Raw genomic sequence first — 12,799 nt, 5'->3', positions numbered from 1 at the left:
CACGACGGCTGCTCCAGAGGGATCCTTCGCTGACTTTTGCTTGGCTTTTGGATGCATTGGTGAACCAGCTCGAGCATACCTGTCGTCGTAGGACTTTCAGCCGAATCTGGAGAAGAGGTGATGTTACGATGGTCGCAAGTAAATTATAGCTCTATTGATATTATATCTACCGAGGGAGAAGGAGCAGATGATGGAATTGTGAATTTGGGTACAAATTATTATCATTATTATATTAATTATCATCGAAGAAATAGTAAAACAATTTTTGCTAATTAATTGAATAAACTTTATTAATTCGAGCACAAGTTAAGCTTCTATGCACAAAGAGATATTGACATTCAAATATTTAGCTTTTTTAATAAAATTCAACAATCATGAATCACTTTTTACTGTACAAAAGATATCGATAGAAAAATTCTGCTGAACATTTTGAGGAAAAAAAAAAAATAGACATATTGACAAATATATTAATGTCTATGAGTTGGATATTTTTATATCTTTTACTTAAACTGCAACTTTCGATTTTCTTTCGATTACTTTTAAGTAAAGATGTAGATGGTATCTGCTCATTGGTGTCATGGAATCCGTACAGGATTTTTTGTTTCAGCAGAGCGAGTCTTTTGACTAAAAATATTATCATCTTCCATGTCAAATATCGGTGAAAAAATGAAAGAGTCCGCTGTTTTTCCCGAAGACCCATCTAAGTTTGGGAAAGTCGTTTGCCACTGGTGCATCTCTCGTAGTATTTTCTGTTTCCTAATCATACGGCCTAGCATGCAAGCCAATATTATCCCAGAAATCTGTGGATGAACTTGTTACTTACGTTAAAAAAAATAGTTTTATTGATAGAGGTTTTTTTTTTTTAATTTTTATGAATTGATATAAAAAATATCTCATATTACTGGGTTGATAATATTTTGTTTACGAGTAAGTAATGTGAGTGAATAGTTACGTATGTACCTGAATGAGAATAATGCTTGAAGCCGCAGTGGTCAGGTATGATGCTCTATTTTTTGCGATTTTACCCAATTCTCCGAAACAGCCTTGATTTATCAAGTTATAGCACGAGAATTCATTTTCTTTGCAAAGCCTAGTCCAACATGGAGCTCTATAAATGGATGTTCGCCCATCGATACCTATCCAGTCATCTGGTCCGTTCCATCCACAGCACTGAAGCTATAAGTTAATAAAAATGATTTTTTCCATCATTACACTGAGAGAAAAATATAATAAAAATTACTATGCTGGAATGGTAACCTGATGTCATTCCGACGTCTAGGAATTTTTTACTTTGGCCAACCTAATTTTTACCATATTCCGGATAGTAATTTCTATTGTACAAACAGTAAAAATCACTATATTTACACCAAAAATGACTGTTCTAAGCACTAAAAATTATTGTTCCAACAGTAAAAAGTCTCTAGACGCCCAAACATTACCAGATTACCATTCTAGCACAGTAACTTTTATTATGTTTTTCTCTCAGTGCATGACAGCAAAGTAAACAATTTTTTTTTATTGGTAAAAGTTTCCTAAAACAAGCTGTAGTTGTAGAACAACAAGTAATAAAATGTGTTGTTAGCTCACATGACCCTGTAGAAAATCTACAGCCTTCTTAGCCTCGGAATTATTGTCATACTGGTGCATGGCATCACTGATTTTGCTTTTCAGGTGATCAACAATATCGTCTCTGGCAACATAGAGAGCTACTGATGCCGCAAATTCAAGTATGATCACCGTAGATAGAAGAAACGCAGACTGAAAATGCAGCATTACAAGTTATTCTTTTCATTTTAATGCATCATTTAATTTATAATTTGTAAATTAGTGTACTCACAATCAAAACCATGCAGGTGCTTTCTTTTATTGCACCATAGCAGCTGAAAATAGATACGGCGATCAAAAACACTCCAGCGGTGATGAGGAGGACAATTGGTGAAATGTAGTTGGAGTTGAAAAAGTAATCAAACTGATTATGTACATCGTGTATGGCTTTGCTTTTCAAGACAATAGTTACACCAGTCAACTGAAAAAAAATGCGCAATGGTGAAATTTAATTGTTTACTTGAGCCAGTAAATTGTGCAAAGGCTTTTTTGTTATTTCAGTTGAAAGCTTCTTGGTTAAAGCCATTGTTACTTTTACATGTTTAACAAAATATCCGTCCGACGTAGATGACTCACGTATATCGTTACAGTAATTTTATTATGAACATGTGTCATACGCTCTATGTGCCCACGTTGTATTTAAATGACAAATATTTAAATAATCTCGTATCATACGATTCATTTATATTAACTTTATATGAATACCATTTATTTTTATCATGGTATCACACTTTTCTTGTTTACTGTTGTTTTAAGGCTATTAAAATACATGTTGCAATACGTAGGTTTTTATTGTAATCATCAGCCACACTTTGTATTTATTTCACTAACTTTAAAATCTTGCAACCTCTTGTCGAAGTTGGTATGCGTTCAAAAAGTATGTAGAAACTCGTGGTAGTATACACCAACGGCCATGTATTTCTAGCACTCGTTAGCAAAAGTGCATTAATTATGAATAGGACTGTTATCTATAATTATAATTTATGTTTTTAGACACATTCAGTATGAACTTTAAAGGTAGAAGACATGTTTTAAAGATGATTGATATCGGAATAACTTTTTTCAACATTTTTATTGAAAAGTCTGTTGTTGATATTATTGAGTCGTCTTTCGTTTTAAAGAATAATGTAAACTCTTCACCAAAAACCGAGAAAGAAAGATGATGGAAATGTTTCAAAATGTGGCAAATATAATATTGTTTGAATACTAACCAGAAAACTAAAGTTGAGAGTACAGAGAAGGAACTTGATCCACTGCATTTCTGAGTTGGAGTGCGTAGCTGGTGTTGGCTTTGACATCATGTTTTCGTTAGTGTATTCGTACCGATAAATTTTTTTGTTAAAAATTTCACTTCAACAAAATTATTCAACAAATCGATAGTTTATAGTAACGATGATACAAATGATGAAAAATTGATCGACGATCGGTACTAGTCTACACCAGACAACGCTCCTTTGAGAACTGTTTCATACAGCTACTTCGATGCCGTCCGCCTATGACAAAATAACTATGACAACGACGATGTTATCTTAATGAGATGGTTCACCATTACTTGCTTACTTGCTTACTCCACTTATGTGTCAACTGTAAACACGTAAATACAATACTTACGTATGTGTACACCCACACACATCCAATAGTTAGAATTTCAATTATATACGCTTTGTTTCCCTCACACCTAGTCATTAAATTCAATAATTGTAAGAAAAAAAAAAAAAAAAAAGTTTAAACAAGGAAATGAAAATGGGTGTGAAAATAAAACGAAGTATACGTACAAGTGTCATTATCATTTTGTTTTTTTATTTAATAACTTGATTTATGAAAAAAATTTGTAAGAGCTACACTTGTTTCTCGGAAAATGCTGTTGAAGCTTTAAGAAGTTTTTTTGCCAAAGCTGGCAAAACTTTTGAGTTAGCCTATGGTGTTACTCTATGATGTAGCATCTTTCTAACATAAGTATGTTTGATCTAAAAGTAGTCAAAGTTGGTAAAGACAAGTTTCAACTCCAGCTTTGTTTGGGGCAAAAATATTGATTTGGTTGAAATTTTGGTGCACTTGACTGTTCATAAAATTATATGTTTTTGAAGCCTCGATTTGAATCTGTAAGTTTTCTCTAAATAAATATTTTTAACTCCAACAAAGATTGAATTAAAGTTTGTTTTGAGGTGCTCCCGATCTCTTTTGGAACGGATACAACAGCTTTGTATCCAGATGGGTCACAATTATTAGAGTCAAGTTTAATAATTTTTACTGAATTTCGATACTTTTCCTACAATTACTTATTTTCATGAATCTTTTTCAGATTGTCAATCAAGTATGTGTCGCAAGATGAGCAGCTAAAGTTAACTTCTTACCAACAAGACGAAAAAATCTTAGTTCGTACGGTAATATACCATGCAATATTTGTGATGTCGATTCTTTGTATCTTACAATTTTTTTAAGTTGTTAAGGCGGATACTTTGTGCAATTTACCATATTAAGCATAATACTACAAGTGCAGTGTAAATGAGTTTGAATCTGAGTGGCAAACGATTTTCTTTTGATACTCTGAATATGAAGTCCAACTTTTGCACTGCCCAATAAAATGAGTACACGGAGGTATTTTTATGAAAGGGGCAAGTATACTTTCAATTTTTTTCAATCGATTTTGAGTAAAAATTACATTTTTCACTGATTAAACGGTACACCTAATGGACTGTTGTTTTCTGAAATGCCGATAAATAATTTATCATCTCAGTAACACGAATCATTTTACCAAAAATAATGTTATCCTAAGTGATAACGGTAGGAGAACAGGAGACGGAGGCTGCCTTTTCCAAAGGCTCATCCAAGTTCGGTAAGGGCATTTGCATCTGCCACTTGCGCATCTCTCTGAGCGTCTTCTGTTTTCTTATCATACGTCCTAGCATACAAGTCAGGATTATTCCAGTAATCTGTAAAAAAATAAAAAATAAATAAACAATGCACCTTTGTAACTTGAGAAAAAAATTTTAATATCTTTAATATCTATGTATATCACAGTGTCTGTTATTTTCAATGTCAAATTTTTCTGAACTCTCATCCAGATAATAAGTTTTTATGTAGCCTAAAAACTAAGATGACTGTCTTGCAAAATAAAAAATTGTTAATCTATCGAGTTCCTCCCAAGACCATATTAATGAAATATTGGTTTTCATTTGATTACATTAGTAACATTGTGTATTTTGTTTGTCTAATTAAAAAATTATTGTTGGGTTGTTAAATTATGTTACGCGCAGTTAAAAATGTTACAACAAAAACACAAATTAATTTAAATTCCTAAAATATGATTTCACGGTTAAAAAACTGAAAAAATATTTCGAAAATCGAACTTTTTCATATTATTATTTACCGTAGAAAAACAACGCGAAAACTTTAATTAATGCTATGAGTAAGAAATTTTTATCGCTAAAAAATAAAAGTGAAATCTCTCATTGCAGCCAAAAAATTGATAATTTTTTATATACAATGTTTTTCGAACGGAAATCAATTGAAAACCTTGAGTCTTTTGTCTTAGGCAACAATGAGACTTTTCAGCGAATGCGAGCTTAAAAAGTTCAATTTAAAAAAGATGGGACACCCAGCGTATGTATACACATTTATATTCACCTGCACAAGGGCAATCATAATAGCTGCAGTGATCAGGTAATCTGCGCTGTCTCCTATAAGGTCGGCCAACAGTTTGAAGCAACCAGGCTCGCGCGATTCAGTTAACGACCGCCAAAAGCATAATGGTAGAGAGTTTAGAATACTTTGTCGTTCTGCAACATATTTCCAGTCCTCTGGTCCATTGTTACCACAACAACCAAACTGTACACATTTTTTTTTCATCATTAAAACACCGAAATAAACATACATATCGAATAATGAAATTTTCGCGATAGAATCATCGTACCACATAATGTTCGCCATGTATTTGCTTACCTGATCTTGTAAAAAATCCATAGCATTCTTAGCTTTATTGTCGCTGTGGTACTGATACATGGTATTGTTCAATTTTATCTTCATAATGTTAACAATGTCGTCTTTGTAAACATAGGCAGTAATTGACGTCGCAAATTCAAGTATGAGCACCGTAGATAGAAGAAACGCAGACTGAAAATGCAGCATTACAAGTTATTCTTTTCATTTTAATGCATTATTAAATTTATAATTTGTAAATCAGTGTAGTCACAGTCAAAACCATGCAGGTGCTTTCTTTTATTGCACCATAGCAGCTGAAAATAGATATGATGAGAACCAATACGCCAGAAATAAAGAGAAGAGCAGCTGGTGAAACGTATCTCGAGTTGAAGAAGTAGAAGAAATTCTCATATAAGTCGAATATGAGTCCACCTTTAAAAATAATATTTACACCAGCCAACTGAAAGCAAAATGATTTTTTTTTTGGAAAATGGAATTCTTAAACTTACAGTGATAAGCAACCGCAGTTACAATTACAATTATTTATATGTACATTTATCAACATCTACCGCGGCAGATAATCTGGATGTGTCATTTAATTATGAACTCGTCAGAATATCGAGATATTTCCTTATATCACGTATTATATTTGGAAACAAAATATTTTACGATAATCGAAGAATAAAAGTACACTTTTAACTTCTTCCTTCAACCTATACAATCTATTATACGAGAAATTTTCTTGTACGGCTTACAGCCGATTTCTAGTAAAGCTGACTAAGCTCTCGACAAACAAAGAATTTTTTGTTACCTTCAAAGGTACAAAGTAATATGATAGTCTAAAAGTAATAACTAATTAATGAAAATTGAAGATAATAAAAGATAAACACTAAAAATGTGCACACAAACTTTCTAATCGTTTAACCGTATAGTTTTTCAAATCCCTAACTTCCACCACATATTTAAATTTTATGTGGCTATCTATTGTTTAGCAGATGAATAGAATTTAAAAAAAACTAACCTAAAGAGTACACATAAAATATGTTACGTTGTATGACGTCGTTTACCGTACGTTGCGACATTGTGGCGTATTATTTCGATATACAGAAAAGTTACTCTGATGTACATACTAGCATTTTCATTGTTATCTTTGCAATAATCACTGTACAGTATTGAAATACTCACTAAAAATATAAAGTTAGCTACGCAGAGCAGAAACTTTATCCACGCCATGCTAATGCTGGAGTACGTGACATTTTCTTTTACTGCCATTGTATTTTCTTAACTGTATATGTATACACTATGACTTTTGTTAACAATCAATAACTCAGAAGAAAAAAAACAGCAAGAAGAAAAAGAAAAACACTCCAAACAGCAGTAATTTGACTGTACAAGGTGAAGACTTTGTGCGAACTGACGGAAAATAAGCACTTTTCTACTTGCGGCAACGTTTCCCGAAGAACTGCTTCGCAGCTACTTCGTCCACGTCTAACGAAAAAACGATGACGATGACAATGTTATCTTAATTAGCGTACCTCAATTGTACTGATAACATTCGTGTTCGACTCATCATATCCATAGGTGTATTAACTGTAGGTACTACACGCATGCACACGCATACATTTAAACTAAAAGCCAAGACTCGTAATCTGTCATTGTGTTTGCTTCACACAAGAGGAAAGAAAGTCAATAGTTTTAAAATAAGAAAAAAAAATCAGAAAAATATGAGCGTTTGCTTGTTATATTTACTCATTTTTCACAAAAAGTACGATCAACTCTCGAGACAGACACAAACGAATAAGAAAAACTTAGGTGTATCGTAAATTTAAGTAAAAATTATTTGCAGAGCTCCACTCTACAAACTATATTATAAAGACCGTGCTTGTAGTACATAAAAATTTGCATTTTATTAAATTTTATTAGCTCTTGTTTGGTGCGTTAAATCGATTTTTACAGAGGCCATTGATGTAAGTAGATACAGACAAGTATGGTTGGGCTCATAACGTCATATCAATGAATCGATAGGCAGCTCACGATTTTCAATAAACTTTGACGTATCGTAGACGAAAATTTTTGTAACCAAACACACGTTTTTAAAAAATAATTTGGTTTCCTTAAACACAAAAAATTTTAATATTCGTTATTATGTATTGAAATTGTTGTAATTAACTCATCGATCTCACTCGATAAAGAGTAATCGTTGTCGCATATTTTAAATTGAAAAATTTTATAATCTCATTTAAGCGGCCTAAAAACATTCAAGAGAAAAGCGTCAAACTTTTTATCGACTCATTTTATTCTACTTTTAATGAAAAGTTTTTCAGGATAAATTTAACACGTTTTTCACATTTACCTACACTGTATCGACTGAAACATTCACACGCATAAATACCACAAAAACATTATGACACAAAAAAGAAAGTGGTGAAACAGAGAATTTTTGTTTACAAAGCGGATCAGCACGTTCATCGAGGCTCTGCATTGTGTAGCCCCCAACACACAAGAGGAATCCACTAGCTTTGTAGCCTCACGCATCCTGCAAGCTTTTGTATCAAATTACATAAAAAGCTCGTTCCCTCTGAATACAATAAACGCTTTTAGAATTTTTTTTTAAACCATCGAAAGGTAAAGAGATCAGGTGTAAAGTGTGGCGTACAAAATGTACTAGAGGGGGGGGGGTGCGAAAAGCATTGCAATCAATCGATCGATTGAACAAATTTTTCCAGCAAAACCCCACGATTTTGGGTAGCAATCAGAACACGAAATATTTAAACAAAGCACAGGTATATCTCAAAAACTAATATACACAACGTAGCAAAAAATCTCTTTACTCGTTCGAAAAGCAATTGTCTCAAAAGAGCTCGCTAAAGGTCATAAGTTTCAGGGCCAATAGTGCCCTCTGCGTTTCCCACCCCTCGAATAATAACCATCAGCGTTCATTCACTGCCCCGACAATCAAACAAAACAGCCAATCTGTAATTTGATACATATGCGTACGTAATAATAAGTATACCCAATATCACTATGGATCGAAAAAAGCTGCCTCGGCAAAAAGCCACCCTACAAAGCCCGTAAGCACACACACACACACCAGAGAGAAAGAAATAAGCGCGACAGCTCGCAGTCCCCTTCTCTTCCCCCACCCACCCCTGTTTCTGCTCGGCTGTCGCGTTTTTAGCATCAGCAGCGACGATGCGGAGCGAGAGAGAAAGAGATAGACGGAGCGCGAAAGCTCCACGCGGAAGAGGGAGAAGTAGGTCAGCTCCCTCTGCTCACCAGCCAGGCAGTAGCATTCTCTCCGTGGTCCCAGTCAGTCTCGCTCGGCAGGGGCTACGGCTCGTATCGCGGCTCCCTGTCCCCGTCGTATACTCAACGATTGTCATATACTATCTCATCCAGTGTCTCTGACCCGCATCGCTACTGCCGAGTAGTCGTGAGTGCGTCGATCGGACGAAAAAAAAAAAAAAAAAAAAAAAAGAAAAAAATGAATCTCTTGCTCTCAATCGGACCAACGTAGCACGTACACACCGATCCCGATCCGTAAGAGCTGTTCTGGCGCGCAAGCTCCGCCGAGAGTGCCCGTCCGCGATTGTTCCTGCGCCGCGACAATGGCCAGGAGAGCGGGAAAGTAATACCCGCCGAGTGTGCAGCGAAGAAGGACTGGCTGGCGGGAAAAGCTGGGCATTGGGGGAAAAAAGCTCGGTGCACCTGTGGAATGCAAGCTGCTCTGCCATACGAGTGCTGCATCTTCCTTTTTCTTCTTATGCTTTTTGGTAACGGGTAAAGAAGCCGAGCGAAACGTGCTGGCCACTGATTGCGAGTAGTAGTGCTCTTTGGGCGATTGCGAGGGGACACAATAGCCACGATTCCAATACAAGAGAAGCACCCTTTGGACTCTGCGTGGGGGGGGTGGAACCAAAAAGTTGAGTCTTCCACTCCGTTCTTCCTTCTCTATGAAAATTTTTTTCTCAACCGTGTGTAGTAACGACAAGAACGGCGTGACTGTGATTGTGAAATGCCAGCGCAGGTGGACGTAGGATCCCGCGTGGCGAGGAGCAGCCGCGGCTCGACTGCAGGCAGCGCGGCAAAGGAGAAACGGAGCCTCGTTGGCTTTCCATCCTAAGGTGATTGACCACACGTATGTCTTGATTTTTATTATTTAAGACCAGTGCCAAGATGATAATGACGAGGCTGCGAGAAGTGATCGCAGGCGCGCGATGACGCAAAAGTCGGGTAGAACAGAAGAGGGCGAGGAGCAGGGGTCCTGGGTAGTCGCGTGCGCATGACGCGGAGAGCAAGTGTGACATAGGGGGGGGGGTTCTTCTTTTTTTTTTCTTCCACTTTCTTTCTTTGCGCTTCCGAGGGCTTGTTAAAGAGGCTGTTGCGGACGGTCTCATGTTTCTTTCAGAGCCAGCAAGCGCGCGCCAAGGAGCTTTTCTTTTCTTCTTCCCAGGGCTGAATGGGTTTTCAGGGAACTATGGCGCGAGCTGGGACTCTCACTTTTTTTTTTTATTCTCAGGGATGCTGCGTAATGTAGCTTTCTTACCTTGACATTACGGATGAAAATTACCGTATAGGGTCAGCGATAAAGGGCCAGGTACGACACAACTATTATGAAACTTCGCGATCGTTCAAAGTTGTTTTTTCCATATGGCAAGTTGAAAAGTAATATCACGTGTTCTTTGAACGCGAGATGAAATTATTATTGGTTCCTGTTGGGAGCAAGTAGTTGGAACTTAACTGTACGTTGCGTATCGATATTTCAGTCGTATATTGACTCGTAGCAATATTGAATCTCTTTTTTTGCGTTTTTTTTTTTTTTTTTTTCGTATTCCAAGCAAAAAATTTCCGATTCACAAATAACAGTAAGTCATTGCTTTTATCGAAACTGCAATATGCAGTCAGAGGAGTGCAGTGCCGAAACTCACCTACAAAATATTTTACAATCAAAGTTAGGTGCCTCAAGGAAATAAAACAGCATGGGTGAATGGTAACCATCGCTTTCCAATACAAATCTTCGTATCATTTGCCTCCAATATTAATAAGTAAAGCTGGGGGAGAACTTTATCCATTAGTATTCATGACTCTCCATCGTGTACTACATTGGAAATGAGTTTTTCTCGTAAAAAATCGGTAAAAAGTCGAGTTGCGGCTGAAAATCGCGGCATCATCACAACAGACTGTCCCCGAGTGGATGAAACAGCGTCAGACGGCCGGGGAACAAAAGCCCCCAAAAATGGATTTTCCCCGCTTGGGCTTTCTCTCTACGGTGTCTTTTATCGGCAGCTCCTCCGAGCTCAAGGAACGAGAACAAGAGGGAGAGAGAGATAGTGAGGAGGAGTCGAGGGGAGCTTCAGTGGCGTGCCGGCAATTTTTTATGCGGCGCTCTTTCAGACAAGAAGAGCGCTCCCCCGCTCTCCCGTCGCACGTGCACACACACACCCGCTCACACGTGCCCAAGCAGAAGTCTTTCTGACATCTCCTCGCAACGGTCGGACGCTTTCAAACGCATGGATGACGCATTTTTTTTTTTTTTTTTTTTTTTTTTTTTTTTTTTTTTTTTTTTTTGTCACAATTTCGCTACTGATCACTCTTTCTCACCGTTGTTGCTCCTAAACATCCCTGCAGCCTTTATGGAAGCGTGATGATGGTTAGTGCTTTTGATGGAGGATGAGCGAGCAATGTCTCTTTGTCCTCGCAGGGGTGGAAAAAAGTTGGCGGACGAGTGGCTGGGGTTGGTGGAAAAAAAATCGTCGGTCGTTTGCTCTCGGACTCATTGGCGCGGCCAAGTTGACTCGAACGAAAGCACCAGCGGTAAATCACGGTGATACCGCGGTGAGCTGCGAAGATGAAAGATGGATCCTGGGAAGATGAGTCGGGTTAATTGATCTCGGTGGTGTTGATGGCTCTTGGTTGTTACGAAGGGGAACTTTTCAACTTTTTCTTTCTTTTTTTTTTTTTTTTTTTTTTTTTTCTTTCTCGAGATGGACCAGCGAAACGAGATAGTGCCATCGTGACAAATAAAACTCGGGTAAAGGTACAGTTGAAGTCGCAAAAAGAGGAGCCAGGACGACGCGATCCATCGGCTTTAAACGGGTTTCTTTAAAATCCCTTTTCCTCCCTCGCTTTTGGCCGTTTCGAAAAGTCCGTAAAAAGTAGAAGAGTCGTAAGATGAGATTTCACATCAGTTGGACTTATATTTTCCGTTCGATAAATGGCCTATATAGAGATTTCTTTTTTTCACTGAGCTGGCACTTTCCATGTACGGGCAAATAAAAATGAAAAATTTTGTCAATGCAACGGCTATTTTCTCCAACCTGGAGTCCCTTATGAAGAAAAATTTAATTAAAGCCCAGTCATCCTCTGACGCGAGCGAGCAATTGGACTCTTCCAATACACCGGTGTCATCGCTGGCGTAGATGGGCACAAACGGCAATTGGTGCCGTGCAGTCGATGGAGGAAAAGCGAACAAAAAAGCGTGCCCAAAAGATACGTTTACTCCACTCTGGATCTCCTTTTTTTTTTTCGAAATCGAGCTCGGAATCGGTTACTCTGTCAAGAAGATTCGTCCGTCTGAAAAGTCCATTTGGATAGCTGTTGTAGATGCTGTCGTGAGAGTGTGACGGAAAAAAAAAATTTGCGTTACAGAGCGAAAATACTAGTAGCCCCGTGGATAGGGAGTGGCGAAATTACAGAGGCACAGACAATACATAAGGGCAAAGGAAAGGCACGAGAGAAAAGGAAGCAGCCCTCGAGACTCGTGCGAAATTCGAGTAAATGAGACCGTCGTCGACGTCGTTGTGCGTCTGTACATACATACATCTGTGCAAGGGACGCAAATGCAAGCTTTACAGTGTGCACGGGGGTGCAAGTGACAAAGAAGGCGCGAGCTGGTGTATCCGTAACTTTTGCGAGAGAAAGAGATGGAGAGAGTGGAGATACTTATCTCGACTACACGTGCACGCGTGAGGGTGCGAGTATTAGGTACGTCCGTTTTCAGCTATAATTCACGCGAGTTTGTGTGTGTATGGGAGGGGAAGTTTCCAAGGGACCAAGGGATTTTGTTTTCGAATTGAAAACTTTTCGCAGGAAAGTCAATTTTTTACAGCGTAAGCTGTTTCGGGTGAAACTGATTTTTTCCCTTTTTCGCTTTTACTTGGATTGTTGGTAATGATGCTTTTTTTATTTTGAGACTCACCAACGATTTACTTTGGATTGTTGTGATTATCGTTTGATAATTGTAATCATCGGTATTTGTTAATTTTTTTGATGC

General features: G+C 37.5%; 2 protein-coding genes across 2 annotated transcripts; both read right to left on the bottom strand.

The window, feature by feature from the left end:
* Positions 1–303: 303 nt before the first annotated feature.
* Positions 304–3,110, bottom strand: LOC106637061 (CD63 antigen-like). The gene is made up of 5 exons (XM_089595985.1): positions 2,817–3,110; positions 1,838–2,026; positions 1,588–1,758; positions 961–1,176; positions 304–800 (listed from the first exon to the last, which is right to left on the bottom strand). The coding sequence occupies exons 1-5, from the start codon at positions 2,904–2,906 to the stop codon at positions 576–578; spliced, it is 891 nt and encodes a 296-aa protein (XP_089452111.1). The 5' UTR covers positions 2,907–3,110; the 3' UTR covers positions 304–575.
* Positions 3,111–3,406: 296 nt separating this feature from the next.
* LOC106637131 (leukocyte surface antigen CD53) lies at positions 3,407–7,007 on the bottom strand. Its single transcript, XM_014349797.2, has 5 exons — positions 6,712–7,007; positions 5,798–5,986; positions 5,548–5,718; positions 5,233–5,433; positions 3,407–4,538 (listed from the first exon to the last, which is right to left on the bottom strand). Exons 1-5 carry the CDS (start codon positions 6,796–6,798, stop codon positions 4,377–4,379), a joined length of 810 nt encoding a protein of 269 aa, XP_014205283.2. The 5' UTR covers positions 6,799–7,007; the 3' UTR covers positions 3,407–4,376.
* Between the last annotated feature and the right edge of the window lie 5,792 nt (positions 7,008–12,799).

This window comes from Copidosoma floridanum, unplaced genomic scaffold, assembly GCF_036245765.1.
Source record: "Copidosoma floridanum isolate Cflo_tuat_1 unplaced genomic scaffold, Cflo_Japanese_pri ptg000029l, whole genome shotgun sequence".
NCBI classification, from domain to species: Eukaryota; Metazoa; Arthropoda; class Insecta; order Hymenoptera; family Encyrtidae; genus Copidosoma; species Copidosoma floridanum.
Note: the sequence above shows the minus strand (reverse complement) of the source record. Positions and strands in the feature narration are given on the sequence as shown.